This window comes from Aotus nancymaae, unplaced genomic scaffold (assembly GCF_030222135.1).
Source record: "Aotus nancymaae isolate 86718 unplaced genomic scaffold, 86718_ANA_hifiasm-v0.15.2.pri h1tg000029l, whole genome shotgun sequence".
Classification (NCBI taxonomy): Eukaryota; Metazoa; Chordata; class Mammalia; order Primates; family Aotidae; genus Aotus; species Aotus nancymaae.
In genome coordinates, this window is record NW_026988442.1 from 9,714,517 (window position 1) to 9,735,952 (window position 21,436).

The window sequence follows — 21,436 nt, forward strand, 5'->3', positions numbered from 1 at the left end:
CGGGGTGCAGTTGTATCGGATGGCCATGGTGGAGGAGGAGGAAGAGTGATGGAGGGAATCTCAGGGGATCATAATTTTGTGCTGTTTGGCGTCTTTGCTTTCACTGTTCTGTGTGCTATTTTAGTCACGGGGCTGTTCATCTTTCAAATGAACTCAGTGACACTCCTTGGGCCCCTTACTGGGGCCAGGCCCTGGGTTGGGTTCAGGGATCAAAGATAATGTGTTGACACTATCTTTAAAAAACAGATTGGGGCAGGCAGCAAAGGTTGAGGTGGGCAGGGTGGGGCATCCATCTTTTAAAAAATTAGAGGTATAACTTATATACGGGGAAATGCACACATCTTTATTGTGCAGCTGGAAGAGTTTTTACAAATGCGACCCCCCAGATAACCATGACTCAGGAAGACATAGGACATGTGCCACCCCGGGCTTCTCCTGGTCCTCCCTCCAAGGGCGGCCACTCTTCTGATCTCTGTTGCCAAGGTTTTGGCTGTTTTTGAACATTGGGAGCACGTCTTCTTAAAAAGCATCTTCAATGTCATAATCTTGTATTCAGAAAAGAAACCAAGAGCCTGGTCAGGCACAGTGAAGAGGGCGGTGAAGGGGGTGGTGTCGAGGATCTCAGCAGTGGCAGGCTCAAGGGTGCCGTGGCTGGCTGGTGAGCAGGCGGGCAGCCATACCACGCTGACGTTCTGAAGCTTTGGTGGTGAGGCGATGTGGTGTTTCCTGGCTACTGACAGTGCCCAGTGTATCCTGAATGTTATCTGTGCCCCCCACTTTCTCTCCAGTGGCCCCCAACCCCTATCATGCCCATTCAGTGCTGGACTGGACCACACCCACAGTGGTGGCACTTCCTGGATGGCGACCTTGGAGCAAAATGCTTAATCTCTTTGTGTTTCCATTTCTTTGTTAAATGGGGGATAATCATAGTACCTAACTCAGGTTTGTGAAGAGAATAAAGTGAATTGATTGTAATAAATACTTGTCCGGAGTTTAGAAGAGTATTTAATATGTAGTATGTGCTTATGCCAAAATTAAATAAACCTTCATCAAAACTTGGCTGTTGGAAATGTGCTAGAAGGCGCATGGACTTTTACAGTAGGGCATTCGCCTCTTGGGGTTGGAGGCTGGTGGAGATTTTCCTGATTATCATGTAAAACGGGCAGAGGCTTCAGGTGGAAGGCAGGGGCCTCCGGCCTGGTCCTCATGGAGGAAGGGAGTCTTAGCATTCTCCTTTGCACCAGGAGGAACCCCAAGGAGGTGCCCAATAAATGCCAAATGCTTGACTGATTTCCTGGCGGGCTGGAAAAGGTCCACTTAGCTCCCATCAACTTTAATTTCGCCTGCCAACCTCCAGCCCTGGAGATTTGGGCCATGGAGAAGCAAGGCCCAGGTGCTGCATAAAATACATCCCTCAAGTCTCCTTGCCTGGACACGCAGTCCATCACCCCCCACCTTCCCAGAGAATGGAAGGCATTTCCCCACCCACTAGGTCTGGATTCATGCCTTGAACACCCCATTCCTGCAAGCAGTGCACATATTTCACGGGTTGCTCTCAGAGGGAGGCGAACAGCTGAACTGAGGCCACAGGCCAGGAGCCTGCTGAGCTGTCTGTTACAGCCAAGGTCTTGGCCTGAGGGGAAGGTGACCTCGCTGAGTCCTGGAGGGGGCTCCCTGACCGAGGTGGTCCCTGATCACGTGGACCAGGCCAAGGGTGTAGGGATGATCCCCAGGGGGCTTGTGGATGTGAGTTCGAGTCTCAGCTTGCCTAAAGACTCACTGTGTGAGACTGGCCATGCCACATGCACTTCCAGAACCTTATCTTTCCTTCTTTGCAAAATGGGCACAACCACAGCGATCTGATCGTCACGAGAATGAAGTGAGGCAGTAAGTTCAGTGAGGGGAGGAAGAGCAGGATTCCCTGGCTTCAAACTGCTCTGCCACGGGACATTGGAGAAATGACTTCTCCATGTCTCAGTTTCCTCATCTGTAAAACACAGAGAACGAGAGTTCCTCCCTCACGTGGTGGTTGAGAGAATGAAGTGAGTTCTAACTGTGAAGCACCTGGCGCCATACTTGTCACAGCTGTTATTAGCTATCACGGTGGTTGGTTTTGCAGTCAGTGCTCAATACGTGATGTATTGATTATTAACCTAGTGGCTAAGCATCAGGCACTGCAGTCATACAGTTGAAGTTTGAGGCTCAGTAACATCGCTCATTCTCTGTGTGACCTTGTATAAGTGGCACGCCCTCTCTGTGCCATCTATAAAATGGAATCAATAACATGATTGCCCTTGAGTCACAAGGTTTAAAAGAGGTCATCAAAGTGTTGACACATAGTAACCACTATTAACATATTAATGCCTTAACTTTATTACATAATTAGCACTAATATCATTAATGATCTAATGGAGGGAGAGAAAGGAAACTAACATTTATTGAGCACCCATTATAAACCAGCAGTTGACATATAAGTCATCTGGCAAGGATATTACAGGACAAGCATTAGATTTCTACATTTGGTGGGGAAGGAAAGTGAGGCCCCAGGAGGGAGGGCCAGGTGTCCGAGATCCCATCAGTGATGAGAAGCCACAAGCCTCAGCTATGCAGGGTCAGGGCAGGAAGGAAAGACACAAGCCTCAGTAAGGACCTGTCTGGTGCCAAGCATGGGCTTAGTGCTCCCAACCTCCTTGAATCCCACAGTCACCCTGGCAGGGGTTACTCCTGCCCCACTGTGCAGAAGCGGGGCCCAAGTCTCAAAGAGGTGCTGTTTGAATTCCCACAGCTACAAAGCAGCAGAGCCAGGATCCAAACTCAGTTGTCTGTCTGGAATTTTGTCTCAACCTTACACCGACTCCTTCTGAGCCAGGGGAAACAAAGATCATATGTCTCTAAGACCTAAGTGGAGGCTCAAATGCTGCAGGCTGTTTCCAAGCCCTGGGGTCTATTCAATCCTCTTCCAGGCTTTGGCGGGAAGGTGGGCAGCCCTGACGAGGCCCAGGGACACACTCACAAAGACAAGAATACTGAACACCGGAAGGACTCATTATTACCCAGAAATCTTTATTACAAAAATATTTTGCAAGCCAAAAAGTTTAAGTTGCAACTATATACAAAATGGGGCCTGTTTCCTTCCCAGCAGTCTTAAAATAAACTCCTGAAACCATGCTCCTTCCGCAGGCTTGGTTCGACCCCTTCCTTTTCCTGGGGTTCGATACGCAAGGTATATGGAATCTCTCCAGATTGCCAGGCTAAAGCTATACATCTTCCTTGACCTTGTTCCCTTATTTCCCCCTCCAAGAATTAAAATACAAGAAAATGAAAATGGCACCAAGAAAACATTCTTTTAATATACTGAATGTGTGTGTGCACACGTATATGTGCTGTCTCTGGGTAGAAGAGAGGGAGGCGAAGCTTTACAAGCCAATCTTTTGGAATTTGGAAATAGCCCGAGCCAGGTGGCTGGGCCACTGTGGCTCCCAGATGCCACACAGGAGCTCCAGCCAAAGCTGCCCACGTGGTTTGTTGGCTCAGCTAATTTCTGGATGCCATCATTGAAATCGCTAAGTGACCATCCCCCAGAGAGCTGGGTGTGCTGAGGTCCTGCAGTTCCACCTGTAGGACCTCCAGGAATGGGCAGGAAGGCTCAGCTTCTCGCTTTTACAGCCTGAGCCAGAAATCCCTTGGGCATCCCAAGGCCAGGAGTCATGAACATTAGAGTTACAGTGAAGACTAAATAAATAGGGCTTGCGACCTCTGCTCGCCCTGGGCCTAGCCAGGCCCTCACACTCGATCGGAAGGTTAGGGGTTAAAGGGTAACTGGGTCACACCCTCTGGCCAACCTCTGGGACAGAGGGGGAATCGGCCTGAGCGTCATAGCTGTACCACCACCCTGGGTGTCTTCAATTTATTCCAGTTTGATTCCAGTAGGGTTTGAGAGCAGAAATGGAAGATTTCTCCTTCAAGGATCAGCTCAGAAAGCCAGGATGGGGCAGTCACCAAAGGGGTAGCATAGACGGCCAGGGCCACTATCCCTACCCTCTATGTGTCCCTAAAGTGCTTGTGAGAGGTGGTGGGGAGGGGTGTCATCTTCACTATCCCCACTTTACGGATAAGCAGACTGAGGCATTAGGTTTTGACAAGACTGTACTCTCAAGAGGCAGCCCTCAGCAGCCCTGGGCAGGCTGGACTTACCACAGTGGGGTTACAGAAGGCTGCAGTACCAGCTGTGTGGCTCGGCTAAGAACGTGGCCAAGTCAGTCCCAGCCAGAAGGCTGTGTCTCCAGGGAGCAGCCGACCTGATCCTTCTTGCCCTTTCTCGGGGCTCTGGGACTTGGAGGAACTCAGTCTTTGCTGTAAGAAAAATCCCTCCAGGACAACAAACTGTTAAACCTCAGACTTCACAAGACCCAACCATGGACTTCAACACATGACAGAGAGCCAAGATCACGTTGCTGTTGTTTTAAGAAAAAAAACAAAACAAAACAAAACACCACAGATCAAGTTTTCTAACACCTCAGTTTCAAGATTGCACGTTTCACATTTCTCAGTAATTTACAGGCGTCCACAGCGAGATGTTGCTTAGTGCTAGCTGGAGGGGCAAGCTCAGGTCTAGAAGGGAGAGGTGGGTCCGGGTGGAGCGACAAAGCTGGACCCCAGGGAGTCTTGGAGGGACCCAAGGAAGCGAAGGGTTTTGTCTCCAGTCCTTTGGGTGGGGGGTCCCCTCTTCCTCCAGGACTCATGGCTCTTTAGCCTAGGGATCGGGGAGGCCAGGACTGTTGGCAGTAACCTCACCAAGTCTGGATATGGGTTCCAGAGTTTTTTTCCAAGCTTCTCCATGGAAGGGGCAGTTTGATCTAAAGGGGAAATCATCCCCCACAAGCCCCAGTTGGGTGGTGGTGGTGGTGGAGGTCGGGGGAGGTGGGATTTTCTCCTCCCCACCCTGGAAGATCAGGCTTTGGAGCATCGGGGAGGCAGTTAAGGGTCTTCAAGACCCACGTGGTGATGGATGGAGGCACAAGAGTTCTTGGACCCCAGGCAGCTCTGGCCACTTCCCAGGTCGGTTCCCTGGCTGGTTTGGCAACGTCAGCCTGGAGGTGTGTGGCAATGTGTGTGGAGAGGGCCATGGTTGCCCTGGAAGTGCTGGAGAGCCAAGGGGGGTGGGGAGAGAAGAGCCACCCTGGCCTCCGGGTCCCAGAGCCTGCACCACCCCAGCCCTCCGGGAACTGGGTTGGCTGTCCTCATCACGGCGGCTCCCTGTGGGACAAGAAAGCGCGTGGAGATGGGTGCTAGAGCTGACCATGGTCCCATTCACTTCCTCGGGACCTGGACGCTGGCGTACTCCGAGAAGGATGGTTCGGGCTTGGGGGCCGGCTGCTTGGGGGTCCGGTTGAGGTGGACCATGTCCAGGTCAGCGTAGGTGAGGGTGTCCTCCGACGCGGGCTGCGGGCTTGTCTGAATGCTGGCGTACTCCGTGTGGTTGTTGGGCTCCGCGGCCCGGGGAGCAGGCTTCTTCCCCTTGGGCAGGTTCAGGTCCGCATATGTGATATCATTTGTGTCCTGGATCTAAAAGCCCCGAAGAGAAAGTCATGAGAAGGTCATTCTAGAGCCCCCGGCCTGCTCACCCAAACTGAACACCAAGTCTGGATGCTTCTGGGTCCGCTTGGCCCACACTGGCTCAGCCGGAAGTCATGTTCCCCTCGTCTCCTGCCATCGTTACTTGCCTCCAGCCTCGCGCCTTCCCATCCACCCTCCTCCTCACCCCACCTGAAGAGTCCTTCTGACCCGCACAGTGCGGTCCCCTGACAGTCCTGCCTCAGTGTCCCCTCCTCCCGCTCCCGCCTCCTCCCAGCCTGAATCACCCGCAGTCCTTGCCCATTTCCCATGTTCGTCCCTCAGCCTAGGGTGTCTGTCCTGCTTCTGCTTGTAGCAAATCCCAATCCACCCTGTAAATTTCAGATGAAGCATGGCTCATCCTAAGACCCTTCCTGGCCCTCCCCTCTCCTGGCAGGGTCCAGGTTCCTTCTTTGTGCCTCCTCAGCCCGTGTTTGTTTTCCATCACAGCACCTACCGCCCAGGACCATGTCTGTTTGGGGGCCTGAGTAGGTGCCGATGGTGGTGTGGGTGGTGAGATTCATTCATTTATTCCACAAATATTCACTGGGCATTTGCTATGATTCAGAAACCAAGGCTGGCACAGAAGTCTGATCCATATTGAATAAATGAATAAATGAGTGGATGGCAATAATTTTAGCTTCACCCAAGGCAAAGCTGGGGACAGGGAGACAGAGAACAGGGGCAGTGTAAGGAGATCACCAGTTAGTGAAGCAGGAAAGGTTCTGAGTCAGAAAGCCTGGGTTTGGTTCCTGGTTCTAGCTCAGGGACCTTGGGCAATTCGCTTAACCTCTCTGGGCCTCAGTTTCCCCATGCATAAAGAGGGGATGACAACAGTGTCTACTGCCAGGGTTGCTGTGAGGATGGAATGAGAGTATCCAGGTAAAGCATTTAGAACAGAGCCTGGTACCTACTGAGCATCTGTCTTCAATACATGTTTGTAATCATTAACCACTTAGCAAACCTGGATACCTCCCATGTGCTAATCCTATCCACCTGCCACTGCCGCCTCAAAATCGCCCATCATGAATGATAAACTTTGCTTCCTCTGTGATTGGCACCTGTGTGACAGAACAGACTAGAGCTACCACCAACCAGCACAACTCCTAGTTGGTGCACAGTCGTAACTAATGGCCGATTTCAGTTCTCAGGGCTTACCAGCACCAAACAACCACACAGATCACCCCATCCACGCTCATTACAACCCTGCTTGGGAAGGATTATCTGTTCCACTTTAGTGAATAGTGTCTCAGCTGAAGACACTGAGATGGAGGGAGGTTAAATAAAGTGGACAAAGTAGTCCGGCTGGCAAAGAACCAAAGTGCATTGGACTCTACTGTGCTCTTAGCACACAGCTCCTCTGTCCCGAGCCCTGCCTGCTCTCACTCGCTTCTGTCTGGGAAACCCACGTTGACAGCGTGCAACTCCCGCCCTGGCCGGAGCTGGCACCTGGCACTGGAATCGCAGGCACTCTGCCAACTGGGCCATGACTGTCTGGCTCACTGTCCAGGGCGTGGCACACAGTGGATGCCCAGTAAGTCTCTGCTGATTGATGTGAATTTCCTACATGTCTCCATGACCCATTCTTCTCATCATCATCTTTTCCCCCAGAAGATTCCAGGAGGAAGTCCAGAAGTAAAATCACTGGGGAGAAGGTCTCTCTCTCTCATGACTGGAAATTGTTTTGTTTTTCCTAATGGCAACCCAAGCTCATGTCCAGGGCTGCGGGGGGACCCAGGGGTCACAAGGGCAGGGCCAAGGCATTTTGGTCTACAAATGCTGCGCCTTTCACCAGCCCGACTCCTTCAACAGATTACATCTAAAATGATGACAACTGCCTTGGAAATGTCAAGGACAGCTGGCGCGCTCTCGTTCCGGGTTCAGAGCAGGGCCTATCTTGTTACAAGACGCTGAGGAGCCCTCTGCCTTCAAGGTCTGACAGCATCAGCTGGTGATAAGCGGGGCTAGGTTTCTCAGAAACCATGTTACCTGCAAAATTGTCTCAGCGATGTTGACCAGAAGCCTGCAGCTTGAGCAAGCGTGCCTTTGCGTGAGGTAATTAATGACATGAGGTCTTTCCATCAGCAAAGGCGGGAGAGGCCCTGGCAGGCTGGGCTGTGCAGTTATAGCATAGAAAGCCCAGCTGTGAGGAGGAGTGGGCAGTGAGCTGGGGGTGGCGCTCCTGGTAGAGGGACTGGCCTGGGCAAAGGCACAGAGGTGGGAAGGGCACGATCCACACTAAGGGAGCTGCAGCCTGACTCCAGGGCACCATTTTCATAGGATGGATTGTGGATGGTACCCCTGGGGAGCTGTGCAATGGGCAGCACTGAGTCAGGAGGCTGCAACAGCCGCTCTTGGCTGCAGTAGAGAAGGAGTATGCACAAGACATGGGGAAACTAGGAATGTAAGATGCTCCACCCTCCGCCCCACAAGGAGTCTTAATTTAGAACCAGATCTGCAATGCTGGTAGATGTGAAGCAACCACACCATGGAGTTTCCCAGGAAGGGCATCTCACCAAGGATTGTACCTGGGTTATTTCTCTGGCATTCTTTTCGGGCTCATGCAACCTAAAAAGGAAAGAGACACACAGATAAAAATACCCTCACTATCTCAAGTGCTCATGCAAATTGAGAAGAATAACATTTAGGCTCCACTTCCTATATGGGTTGAGGACGTGGATGAAGGACTCATAACAGATATACAACTGCATATCAAATGTTTGGCCAAAGGGGTCCATCTCACTACAAAGGAATTCTAAACAAAGCACTATTTTTTTTTTTTTAACATACTCTATTGGCAAGGATCTTTAAAAATTATAGTACTTGGTGCTGGGGAAGCTATGGTGAAATTAACTGGAGCTTTCATTCATTGCTGGTGGGAGAGGCGAACCAGTACAATCCTTTTGGGAAGCAGCTGGCAAAATCAAGAGCTTGGAAGATGTCCTCATCCTTTGACTCATAATTGCACTCTTTTTGGGGGAATTCAAAATATAGAAAAAGCTTTCAACACAAAGGCATTTGTCAAGGGCGGGATGCGGGAGGAGGTTTGTATCTTAGGGCTTTGCCAGTTGGGACTGGTTAGGGAAATTAGGATAAATCCACAGATAAAGATTTAAAAGGTTTATGAGGAGGTTTTTTTTTTTTCTTTTTAAATTACAAATGCTTACATTAAAATGATAAGTGAAAAAGGAAAATTCTCTGCGGGATTATCTCAATTATGAAAAATGTGTGGATAACACTGAAAGGAAACATAGCAAAATGCAAACTGCAGTGGTCTTTGCATGATATTTTTTTTCTCCTTTTTAGTTTCCCATATTCTCCAAATGTTCTGAATTATAAACATCTATGTATCATCATTAAAGGAAGAAAAGAAAAAGACCGAGATGTCCAAGTTAATCAAAGAAGTTGTTCGTGCACTGGCTTCTGTAATTGAAGGCCGAGGCTTGACTCACTGGAGGGTCACGGTCAAGGTGACGAGCACACGACGGCCAGTGGCTCAGCAGAAGTTGTGTCAATTCTCAAGCCGGCAACTCCGGGGATGTTAGCATGGATAATGTCAGAAATGAGCAGTGGGGCTTGGCAGCAGGTTTATTAATGGATTTGGCATGAGTGCTTGGCTGCAAAAGCAGTTCTGGTCCCACGTGGCCACAGAACAGCCCTCCAGGAGCAGGGGCACGTCTGCTGGGGAAGATCATGCAGCTCTCTTCCCACTCTACTGGCCTCCAGCCCTCCTGGAGTTCCCCACTGGCTGGCTGGTTCAAGTCCAACTCATCGCCCTGCTCAGAGTCCCGTGTGGTCTGGCATGCTGCCTCCAGGCTAATTCACTGCCCTGCACTCATGTGCCCACTCATGTACCCACTTATCTATCCATCAAATATTTCGGCAGAGGGGGGGTATTTGATGTTATATATTTCATGCTTCAATCGCAGCCTTAAAGGACTCCCTTGATTATTTTTCCTCTTGGTTAACTTTTGTGTCTCTGTCAAGACTCAGCTATGGTGACACTTTGTGATGGCCTTGCTGACAGTGCTGGGCTGGCTGCTCGTCCCAGACCCCACCTCTTTGCTCTGCTCTATCCCATACCTGGCTTCACTTTATTTAGTCAGCAGCTGAACCACCTCCCTGATTAACTTTCCAGCTTGTCTGGTAACCTGTCGCCTCCTGGACCATGAGCTTCACATTGGGAGGGACTAGGCCAGTCTCATTCACTGCTGAAGCTCCAGCCCCGAGAACTGGGCTGGCACGTTGTCAACAGTCCACATGTATTTGTTGAATGAATGAATGAATTTTCTCACTGGCTCTGAAGTGCCATGAGACCAGGGTTGGGCCTTTTCTGCTCCCCTTTGCAACCCCCAGCTCAAGGCTTGGCACTGCGTTGGGCACAGTCCAGATGAATAAATGAAAGACTCAGGGAAGCCCTAAATATTCCAAGAATAAACGCAGTGAATGTCTGACAAGTGAACAAATGGCTGATCGAATGAACCCCAGTGCCCAATTAAGGGAGCAGAGACACATTTTTCTCTTGTCTGAGCTGAGGAAGATTACAGACAGTGTTCCGTCTGTACATTCCTAACCCAGGGAGTTAGAGAGAGCCAATCCCTCCACCAGCCCTGCAACCTGAAGAACGCTTTGAGCTCAAAGTGGCGGCCTCCCGGCTTGCAGCCTCCCTGAGGTGCTCAGCTGTTACTCACACCAACGTCCTCTGCAAAGTGTCTGATCCCAGCAAGCCAGAGCCGAAGCCGGCTGCTGCATGGGAAACCACCATTAGCACTCACTAGCTATTGCTTTGGTTTAGAGAGATGAAAGGGAGCAAGTGATCTCATGGCTCCCTTGGTAGGCTCATGCTGGAAAAATAAAAAACAGGCAGAAAACGGTTGGTTTCTCTGGGGAAGAAGAAATAGACAGCAAGAAGCATGGGAACAGTGATGAAGGCACCAGCTTTAGTGCAAGAGATGTCGAGGCTGAAGTCATCGTTCTGGCACTTCCTAGCTGCAGGACCTTGGGAATGTCACATGACTTCTCTGAGCCTCAGTTTCCTCGACCATAGGATAGGGAATAGTAAGAACCTTCTAGAACAGAGGTTCTCAAAGTGTGGCTTGGGAACAACAGCATCACCACCACCTGAGAACTCGTGGAAATAGAAATTCTCAATCAGGGACTTTGGGGGTGGGGCCCAGCAATGTGTGTTTTAACAAGTTCTTTGGGGATTCTGTAACATACTCAAGTTTGAAAATCATTGTTTTATAAAATAGGGATAGTGATAAATCATGGGGCTTCTGCAAGAGTTAAAATCACAAGTGGGCTAATATAAGTAAAGGCATAAACAGTGCCAGGAGCACAGTCAGCGCTCAATAAATGGTAGCTGCTACTGCTGTTGTTATTATTATTGACAATGTCCTTTTCTTTCAAAAACTCACTGTCTAACTGGGGAGGTAAGACAAGTAAAAAATAATGATGACAACAACAAGAAGAAAGAGAGATCCTTCTTGATGGGGCTGTGTAGCCACTGGGAAGCAGCATTTTAGGGATTCAGAGGAAGAGGAGTGGGAAGTGCGACAGTGGTTCAGGATGGCATTCATTCATTCATTCATTCATTCAATAAACCTTTACTAAGCACCTATCCCATTCCAGGCATGGTGCCAAGTTTAGCAGCTATTTGCAGTGAATCTGAGTGATAAGGGCCCTGCCCTCAAGAGGGTGGGTTATGAAATGGGACAGGTGCAGAGATACCTTGAACACACCGGGATATTCATGCTGGGGCACCAGGAAGGCTCACAGGAAGCCCCCAAACCCTGGAGGATGTTAGGCCCTTGCTGGGAGCTCAGGAGGAGCAAGAGGTGACCAGGTGACAGGAGGGGTCCCACTCTAGCTAACATACTGTACAACTGCAGGGGTGCCATTCAGAGCCCACTGTGCCTGCCGCCCCTGGAGCTGGGGGACCCTGGGTAGTGTGTGAGCAGGGCCAGGGAGAGAGGCCAGTGTGCAAGGGGGAGGAGGAGAGCGAGGGCCCAGCCTGTGGGAGGAGGGGAGGGGAGCACAGCCTGGTTGAGTCATGAAATGTGAAGACAGCGGGTGGCTGGAAGTAAAACTGTTCAAGGTGACTGGACCAAAGGGGCCCAGAAGCCTCAGGGAGACATGTGGACTTTATCTTGAGGGATAGGAAGAGCCACTGAAGGTTTTTTGGCAAAGGATAGAAATAAGTCTTGCCCTTGGAAAAGAGTGTCCTAGGTGTGGGAATGTGACAGGCACAAGCATGACAATAGGAAAACCCATATCCCTGGAAGGCAGTGAAGAGCCTAGTTTTGCTGGAGAGGCAGCTCTGCTTGTTGGGGGAGGAGAAGGCCAGGAGGTTGGGCAGGGCTCAGACCAGGAGGCCCCTGTGGAGATCACAGCAAGAAGCAAGGCTTTTTCCCAAGAGTACCTTGGACTCACATTGCTGGGCAGGAGCAGGGCACCCAATGCTTCCCAGAGCCTTCTCTGGCAGAGGGCTGCTTTTGCTACATGCAACTGCTTTGCCTGATATCTGCCCCATCACTCCAGCTATCACCTGAACCCCCCAGCTCAGGATACAGTCCTCCATTGCCCCCAACCTTGAGGTGCTCTTTAATCCTACAGCTAGTCCATCAGCAAGTCCTCTTGGTTCTGCCTTCAAAATATACCCAGAATCTGAGCATTTCTCAGCCCATCCCACCACTTTGGTCCAGGTCAGCATCTTTTCTTGCTTGGACTGGGACCACTACAGTCACCTACACACCCCCACCTCCTGTAGCCTGGGCTCCAGATGCAACCAGGTGACACTTTTAAAACAAAAGTCAGATCATGTCCATCTTGTGGTTCCTCATCTCACTGGGAATAAAATCCCAAGTCCTTCTAACCGCCACAGGCCCCACTCCAGATCATCATTTCCTATTCTGTAATTCTGAAACTCACAAAGCTCTAAACAATCCAAAGATTGGCATAATGCAGTTGGTGGCAAAACCTGATCTGAACCAACACGAAGCTATTTATAGTTTCATTTATCACCCTTAGCATGGATGCCCACATGGTTCTATGCAGATACGTTCACATGGCAGATCACGGTGTGCTGCCTCTGCTCTGCTGGGGACGAAGATCAGAGGCCTTCCTAAAAGCCGAAAAAGGCTTTTCACAAAATGGTTCATAACACCTCTGGCTGCAGGGGCACCTGCGAAGGATACCGAGATGCCGAGGACCTGTGTCTGCCTGACCTTGTCCCTTTCCTCTCCTTGCCTCTGGCTCAGGCCCCCTCTCTGGCCCAGTGCGCTCCTCTCATCATAGCTCACTAGTTTCAGGCACCTGCTTGCATCCCCTTTTCAGAGGCAGTCCCTTCCTCTGCCTAAGACAGGCCCCCTCCATTCACCTCTCTCCCCTTGCGGGGTAGGAGTTGTCACCACCTGGTATGACACTATGTATCACTTTATTTCTGCATTTATGCCGTTTCTCTCACTGGTGTATGAGCCCCGAGAAAACCTGGGCTGATTCTTGTTGACTGCTGTATCAGCAGCTGACCCTGAGCAGGGCTGGGACATAGTAGGGACTCAAGTCACTAAAAATGTGAATCAACAAGCTAAAGTGCCACCGGTGATGTAACGTCACTGCCTGAGCCTCTGACCAGGCTGTGAGCTTGCAGAGGGTACAGATTCCATCCTACTAGTCCTGGCGTTCCAGGGCCACAGCACGCCAAGGTACTCATTAAATATTTACTAAACGAAGGAAAGAGCAAAGTATACAAACTTGGATCTGGGGAGGATGCATCCGGTGGCGTGTGCAGGATGTGTGTGAGGACAGAAAGCCCAGGAGGTCTCTGCCCCGGTCCACGTGGGATTAGATAAGGGTCTAGTTGTCTGGGGACAGCAGGCAAGAAATCAGCGCCTCTGTGCACCAAAAAAACCCCTCATTTGGGACAATAATTAAAAACAGCATGACCCAGTGTGAGGAGGTGACAGAGGAAAGAGACACGCTGACCGGCACTTCGGTGAGGTCAGCGGCCCTGGATTATACCTTGTCGTCTGGGGGCTGTCAAACCACCAAATAATAACTGCAAGAGGGCCTGGACCAATGACGCACTTACCTTGTAGAAGAAGTGGAGCCCTGGGCTGCAAGACAAAAGAAACAAAGCCAGTTATTTAACTAGATGCACACTTTTCTTATGTAACTATTTTTGGGGCAAAGGTTTGCCTCCAGGGACATGGAGAGGAAATACTGTAATCACATCCTCAGAACCACAGGAGAGCCCCATACCCACCCAGTGGGCATCCTCTTCCATCAAGGAAGCCTCTGAGGGAGTAAGCTAGATGGTCTTGCTTTTCCACTTCTGGAAATTTCCAGGGGTCCAAAAGCAGCCTTCAGCCTGGGAGGGGCCAACCGCCCTACCTATCTGGGCCTCGCCTCTGTTCAACCACAAACCTCAGCAGAGACCCTCTAACAAGCCTGGGTCAAATCAGTGCCCTGTGTGGCTGGAAAACATATTCCAGCAGGGGTGCAAACTGGGGATCAGGTGTGAACCCCGGGTCTGCTATCCATTCACTGTGACCCTGGGTGGGTCACTTCCTCTCTCTGAGCTTCTGTAACTTGTGGGGTTGGGCTGGGCATCCATTTATTTACATGCCACCACTTTCCAAAAACAGGATCTTGGAAGGAAGGAAAGAGTCCATCTGGTTCTGAGGTTTTAAACCTGTGATATGGGGTATCCCGCAGAGAAGCCTCCAGGGTTCAGCAGCCATTTGACTCCCATTTTGCTGTAAAATTGTAATTAAAAAGCAACATGCACACCCAGATGCACTCTGCACCGCACTTTAATAGGCTGCAGGCTGCCACCGTGCAAGACTTCTTGCTGCCGGGTGAACGCCTGGTGCCTGGGCAGGCCCTGGATCTTTAGGTGAGCAGTACCGGTTGGAAGCTGTGCTCAGCACTGAACATGGAGTGGAGGCTGACAGGTTGCAAAGTGCTGGACACAAGTCATCTCTGGAATCCAGTGACAGGACACCAGAGAGACCAGGGGACTGTGACCAGGACACCAGTGACACCAGAGAGACCCTTTCACACCAGAGAGACCAGGTGACTCCTTGGGGTCACACAGCAGGGCAGTGGTTGATTTGAAATCAGGACATTTCACTGTGAGCACTGAGAGGCTGGGCAGACCCCTCCAGGGCCTAATGAGGGAGAAGGGTGTCTAGTTATGATGGAGGGAGGTAGTGTGCAGGGTGGTCCCAGACATGCTCCTTGGGCTTAAATTCTGGCCCCACCACCTCTTGGCTGTGAGGCCTTGAACAAGTTTTATAACTTTCTCATGCCTCAGTCTCTTCATCTGTAAAGTGGGGTTAGTAATGTCACCCACGAGGTCTGCGGTGAGGACTGACTGTGTTACTACAGGTAAAGTCCCGTGAGCAGTGCCTGGCACTTTGGAACTGCTGGGGGATGCTAGCTGGCCCTGACACTGGAGCCTGTGTGAGAGCTAGGCTCTGCACACAGACCCACTTGAGCTGGGTGGCCTTTACTGGAGCCGCAGCTCTGCAAACTCCATTCCTCCTCTGCAACACCTAAGCCCACAGTAACGAGCTCGCACGTGCTGGGAGCCTGGCAGGGTGCCCGGGGCTGAGACTTAGAAAGGATGGCCAGGATTTCACTAACGGCCACCATGAATGCTTCATCCCATGGGATGGGTTGTCACCCCTGGTCTCTTCCCCACCCAAGGAGGAGTCCTTCCTGTTTGGGGCTCTCCAGGAACTGTAGGGCACCCACTGGGTAGATGTCCTGGTGGGCCATCTTGCAGATTCTGGAGAAGCAGGGCCTAACTCCAGTCCTCCCAGACGGGAGCATGAGGCTCGGCGAGCATCTCAGAGCCAGCCCAAGAGGGAGGGAAGCTTTCGGGGCAGAGGTGAAGGAGCTACCGAAGGGGTGTGTGACTAGTGTACAATGTGCCCCTCCAAGTTCAGCTGTGCCAGGCCACAGAAAGGCAGCTCAGGACAGCGCTTGTCCCTCTGGAGGCCATGGCTCACGGTGGTTCACAACCAGCATTTTAAACAGAAAAAAGAATATGACAAAAAAGAAAATATCAGTTTTAATTTTATACGTAAAGGGTGTGTGTATGTGTTGAGTTGAGATGTGAAATGTATTTCTATCTCTTGTAATAAAAAAAGGTTGCAGAAATACCAGCTTAAAATTGTCTTCTCCAAGAGTGGGAAAGAGAGCGTGTATTTATGGCGATCCTAGAATGTGTCAGACCCATTATTTCACATGGGCTTATTTGGATTTCATAACTTCTCCAAGACAGGCGTTGCTAAACCCATTTTACAGATGGGGAATCTGAGGCTTGTAGAGGACAAACTGATTGTTTAGCGTATACAGCCAGGGTCTGGAACCCTAGTTTGTCTGACTTCAAAGTCAGAGGCCCTGCCACAGCAACAACCAACCCTCCCAACCACATACACACACACACACACACACACACACAACATACGCACATGAGCAAGGAGAAGCCGTGTCCTGGATCTGACCCTCTGCCCTCCTGCCGTGCAGTCAAAGGCTATACCCCTTGCCCTGTGAGGAGGCTTTCTGGGAGGTGTTCGTATTTCTGGGCTCACATACAATACAGGTAATACTCAGGACTGACATTTACTGAGCACTTACGTGCCAGGTTACTTCCCTAACAACCCACGCAATCACTCGTTCAGTCTTCCCAATCGAATGGGTGGCACTATTATCTGCATTCCCTCTGGCCTCCTGTCCAGGGGCTTGTCATGTAACCTAGACTTGTACCAGGAAAGCAGGAGTCTGCCGGGAGGCTCCCAGGAAAGACAGTGTCCTCCCTGAGGCAGGTAACAAGAGTCCCTGCCTCCCCTCTTCGTGGGCTGGCGGCTCTCTTGCTCAGTGGTGGCCCCATGAGGACATGGGGCCTGGAGCAGCGATGAGCATCTTGCAAACTTGAGGGAGAAGCCACAGAGTGACCCACCCAGACTCAACGTGGTGAGGCCACTGCCCCAGCCCCAGCACCGCTACCTCTGGACTTCTTGCTACTGGCAAAAGCTGATGCCCTTAACCCAAAGCACCTAATGGCGTCTCCCTCTGAGGACAGTCCAGGGACAAACTCTTAGGGAGGAAGAGGGGACTGCACCTACCTTTCTTCTGTCTGACTCGGACGAGGTAGAGGGCCGCCAACAGTAGGGCCGCCAGCAAGGTGCACACCACGCCCACCACAATATAGATGTTCCGTTCATTAGTTCCGGTCTTCTCTAGGGACCACACGGAATAGAGGCTTCATGTATGCAGATTAAAAACAGAGAAAACCAACCCCACCACCGCTTTTCCCCACCAAGCAGGCATCATTAACTGGGAACATCTGTCTGGGCCTTCCCAGATGTCTCGAGCCACATGGGCACGCTCACGGGTCTGCACACGCTTGCCCATGAGGCTCATCCATGAACAGCACAAAAACCATGTTGAGGTGCCGGGGGGAATATATTTGCCACTGAGAGCTACGGAGGAACTCTGGCTGCAGGATGCAGGCAGAGACCTCACTCAGAAACGTTCCTTCTCATCTGGAGTGAACCACAGAGCGGTCACGAGGGCAGCCCAAATCCACTGGAAACTCTGAATCAGCAGCTGGAAGAAGGGGCAGTGTGGCTACCGGGCTCTGCACTGCTCAGGGGCTGACCTCCGATCTGTGCCCAGTACCTGGGCCATGAACACTGGGCTCAGAAGTTAGCATAGGAGCTCTGAACCTGGACTCTGGAAATGACAATGGAGGCTTGGCTGCTCGGGGCATAGATAAGAGGGTCATAGACCAGAGCACTGTGGTTCATCAGGAGCAGGGCTCTAAGCCACAGAAATGTGTTTTCAAATCAATGCCAATAAGTAGCTGTGTGACCCTGGGCAAGTCAATTAAACCTTCCTTCAAACCCTGGCTTCCTCTTCTGTTACTGGGGCCAACAGTCATCTCTACCTCATTGGCTAACTAAGGATTCTATAACCAACCAATGAACCAACCAACCAACCAACCAACTAACCAACTAACTCTTCCATCCTCTTTCACTCAAAAGGCATTTATTGAGTCCCTACTGTGGCCAGACCCTGAAGATACAATGCCCAACAAGACAGTCATGGCGCCTACCAGCTGAGACTCAGAGCTGAGGGATCGTGAAGCTCATCTCCTTCACCACAGCCACGAGCCAGTGGAGGCCCAGATGAGAGGCACTGACTCATCCAAGGTCACACAGCAAGTCTGCGACAGAGCTGGCGTGGAAAGCCACACACCCTGCCTCCCGACGCCCTATACATCCTATGAAAACCCGGCACTGGTGAAATCAAAGGGTCACTTTGCCACAGCCCCAAGGCTGTCTTTTAGAGCTCCCCTGAAGGGTGTGGGAAGGACAGAAATGGCTTCTATTCTAATCCATGCAAGGTTGTACTATTGACAAGTCATCAGCCACATTGACAACAGGTGATGAAATAGTCCATGGCAGCATTGAAATGCCAACCAGGGGCAGCCATTTGAAAACAGAAGCGACGTCCACCAACACCACATTGCAGGGGCTGAGAAGATGCTACCCTGACACCCTCACGCTCTCTCAGCAGAGCAACAGCACGGTCTCTTCCTTACACGAGTTCGCCCTTTGGCCTGAAACGTTCCTTGGGCAATCACACAGAAATAGTCACATGTGGGACAGAACATGTACAAGGATCTTCACTGAAGCCCCAACTACGTGACAAGCTGCAGCTATCCTGCATGACTCCACCCGGCTTCAGTGGGGCAGGCTTCCGATGGCAGCCAGGGAGACGCCGCAGCGGCTAGAAAGAGTAGGGAGGAGGGGTGGGCCAGGGAGGAATGGGGAGCATGGTAACTGTCAGGTGAAGAAGGCGAGATGCAGGACGCCATGAACAGATGGGGCCCCTCTCTCCCTCTTTCCTCCTGTGATATAAATCTAGGTCAAAAGATCTACCAAGATGTGCATCAGACTCTTACCACTGGTGACTCTTGGAGTGTGGGATCTGGGGAAATGGAGCTGACATTAAAATTCTACTTTATATTTATACACATCTAGATTCTTCTAGAATAAGCGTGAATTACTACTTTTAACATTTAAAAAAAAATCACAAAACTAAGATAGAAATTTAAAAGAGCTGGGGCAGCTGAAATAGAAGCTCACCAGCAGCGGTATCTGAGCCCTGCTCCTTCCTGTGGGCTGAGACCTCCAGGCGAAGACTTTTGCTGACCGCCGGCTGCCCGTCATGCTCCACCTGGCAGGTGAGCACCACACCATCCCTGTGGGCAGATGAGTTCACCAGGAGCCAGCTTGCCCAGTTGTAGGTGCCATCCTTGTTCTCTATGAGGGTTGAAGCTGTTTCTGTCCGGGACACGTTTCCGTTCTCCAACCAGGTCAGCTGTAGGCTCTGGGGGTAGAACTTCTTCACCTGGCAGGTGACGTTCACCTGGTTCTCTGCCCTCATGGGCTGATGAGTAACCTCCAAGGTGGGTGGAACTGAAACAGCACAGGGCAGAAACTCTGACCTTGTGGCACAGACAGGTCATAGGGAGGGCTCCATAACTTAGCTCCCACCACCATGGTGAGGGCGTCACCAGGACAGTGCTAGGGAGTCAGCAGGTGCTCAGACATTGAGGGTGCTCTTTGCATATGAGTGAAATTACTAAGCACAACACCCAGCACATAGTAGGTGCTCACAGACTGGTAGCTCCTACTAGGCTAAGAATGAGTGAAACCTACAAGCACAACCCCAGGCATGCAGTTGGAATGTTATTACTGTAGCAAAATAAAGAAAATCATCAAGCACATAGGGGCTTAGCTCATAGTAGGTGCTCATAATTGTAGTTGCTAATGGGAAAATAAATGAAACAGCTAGCACAGTCTTTGGCGCCTGGCGGGTGGTCACCTAGCCACTGCCATTAAAATGATGATAAGTGACCGGCACACCTAGGTGCATGGCAGGTGGGCAGCACAGTTAGGAATTTAGGTTCCAGGCCTTTCAAGCCCTGGAGCAGAAGGGGAGCTGGATAGGCAGACGGGAGTGGGCAGTGGGCTTGGCAGCCAGGTGTGGGCTTGGGCTGGGAGTGAGGGTCCTCTACCTCGGATGGCCTCAGACAAGTTGGCAGTCCCACGAAGAGGGTCGCCCTGCAAGGTGACGTGGGCCACCTCGCAGATGACCTGAGAGCGAACGTCCCCACGGGTCAGTCCCACCCTGGCTGTGCTGCGGATGCTGTAGGACACGCTCTCTCCTGCGGGGTCCACGGTGGTCTGGAGGGCTGAGAGCTCATTCCCATTTTTGAACCATTTCAGGGTGATGTCTCTGGGAGAGAAGCCGTGGGACTCGCAGGTGAAGCTCACTGTGTCCTCAGGTGTGACCCTCGTTGCAGGGCCTGACACCACGGGGGCAGAGGGTTTGGCTACAAAAGGAGCATCGACAAACAGCAGACATGACTGAGATGACCATCACTAACGACGAGTGTGTGACACGCTAAGAACCTTCATGGACATTAATTTTAATCCTTCTAATAATGTGGAGAGGATGGTTCTTATTCTTATTTCACAGAGCAGGATGCAAAGGTTGGGAGAGGCGAGGACTCGCCTGAGGTCAGACAGTGTAGGGCAGGGCCCAGAGGGAAGCCCAGGCCTGAGTTCAAAGTCATCTCCACACAGGGGACTTCTGCCAGTGTGGGCACAGGATCAAAATTAACCACCGGTCTCATCCTTGGTATTAACTGTTCCTACCCTGCCTCCCCTAGAAACAGTGGCAGCCTCAGAGAGAGCATTTATAGGGGTCAGTGCAGGGACTAAGTAGCAAAGTGGCACCATCATGAGAGCTGGAACCAGGCTGCTCAGCCCACGAGAGGGGCAGCCTGGCACACCCTGCTCCCTGTCTGTAAAATGGGATGGCAGCATTTCTCCTCCCTGGGATGCAGTGAGGATTAAATGAGGCAATGGAAGCAGTTTTGCTTTGGGTAAACACAGAAGATGCTTCACAAAAATAAGCAAAAACAGATCTAACTTTAACCCAGACTTTTTTTTTTTTTTTTTTTTGAGACGGAGTTTCGCTCTTGTTACCCAGGCTGGAGTACAATGGCGTGATCTCGGCTCACCGCAACCTCCGCCTTTATTCCTATCCAAAGCTCTCTCTTCAGGTATTTATGAATTTCCTTCATATTTTTCATTTTCTCCACAAATATTCCAGCAGGGTCTAATCTGAGCCAAGTGCTAAATTTGAAAGGAAGGGACACTTTTCTGAATCTGGGGCCTTCTTTGGGGTCAGTTTTAGATAGATATTAAAGATCGCCAAGTATGGAGAAAGCCAAACTGGATAATTTCCTAACCATCAAGTAATTACACAGACACAGGGCGCCCGCCCAAGCAGGCAGAAGCAATTCCGGGGTCCTGAAGGTACACACATGGCTGAATCAGAACGCGGGCTGTTTCTCCCTGTAGACAGGCCCTAAACGTGTCTCCAAATTGCTAATTATTACCCCGCACCTACTATCGCAGTCACCAGGAAGCACATATCACACATACTTGCATTTGTAAATATTAACTTGCTCCCTAACACTTATCAAACATTTTGAGGGCACAGTAAGGAGGGTGTCACTTAAAGAAGTCAAGTCATCGATACCAGCAGCCTGGATGTCCCCACAGGGCTGAGGGGGTGCAATCAGTTCCCATTTATCCAGGGCTTCTCTGGAGCTGGACACTGGCTGCCCCTCCATGCCCCTCAGCTCTTTAATCCTCACTCCATCGCTCCTGTGAGTCCCTTTTAGGAAGAAGCTCAGGGAGGCCCAGGGCCAAACGTGGACACAAACCCC

At 51.0% G+C, this 21,436-nt stretch overlaps 1 protein-coding gene across 2 annotated transcripts in view; it reads right to left on the minus strand.

The window, feature by feature from the left end:
• Nucleotides 1-3,043: 3,043 nt before the first annotated feature.
• The window catches only part of SIRPA (signal regulatory protein alpha), a 42,774-nt gene continuing 24,381 nt past the window's right edge, over nt 3,044-21,436 (minus strand). The window contains exons 3-8 of one of the 2 annotated variants that reach the window (XM_064382289.1): nt 19,712-20,029; nt 18,777-19,109; nt 16,749-16,862; nt 13,703-13,727; nt 8,142-8,181; nt 3,044-5,565 (exon numbers count right to left, since the gene is read on the minus strand). In XM_064382289.1, the coding sequence (XP_064238359.1) occupies nt 5,311-5,565; nt 8,142-8,181; nt 13,703-13,727; nt 16,749-16,862; nt 18,777-19,109; nt 19,712-20,029 (1,085 nt within the window). In that variant the 3' untranslated portion in view covers nt 3,044-5,310. Of the gene's footprint in view, nt 5,566-8,129; nt 8,182-13,702; nt 13,728-16,748; nt 16,863-18,776; nt 19,110-19,711; nt 20,030-21,436 lie in introns of both variants that reach the window. The other variant, XM_021665748.2, reaches the window with a different exon arrangement.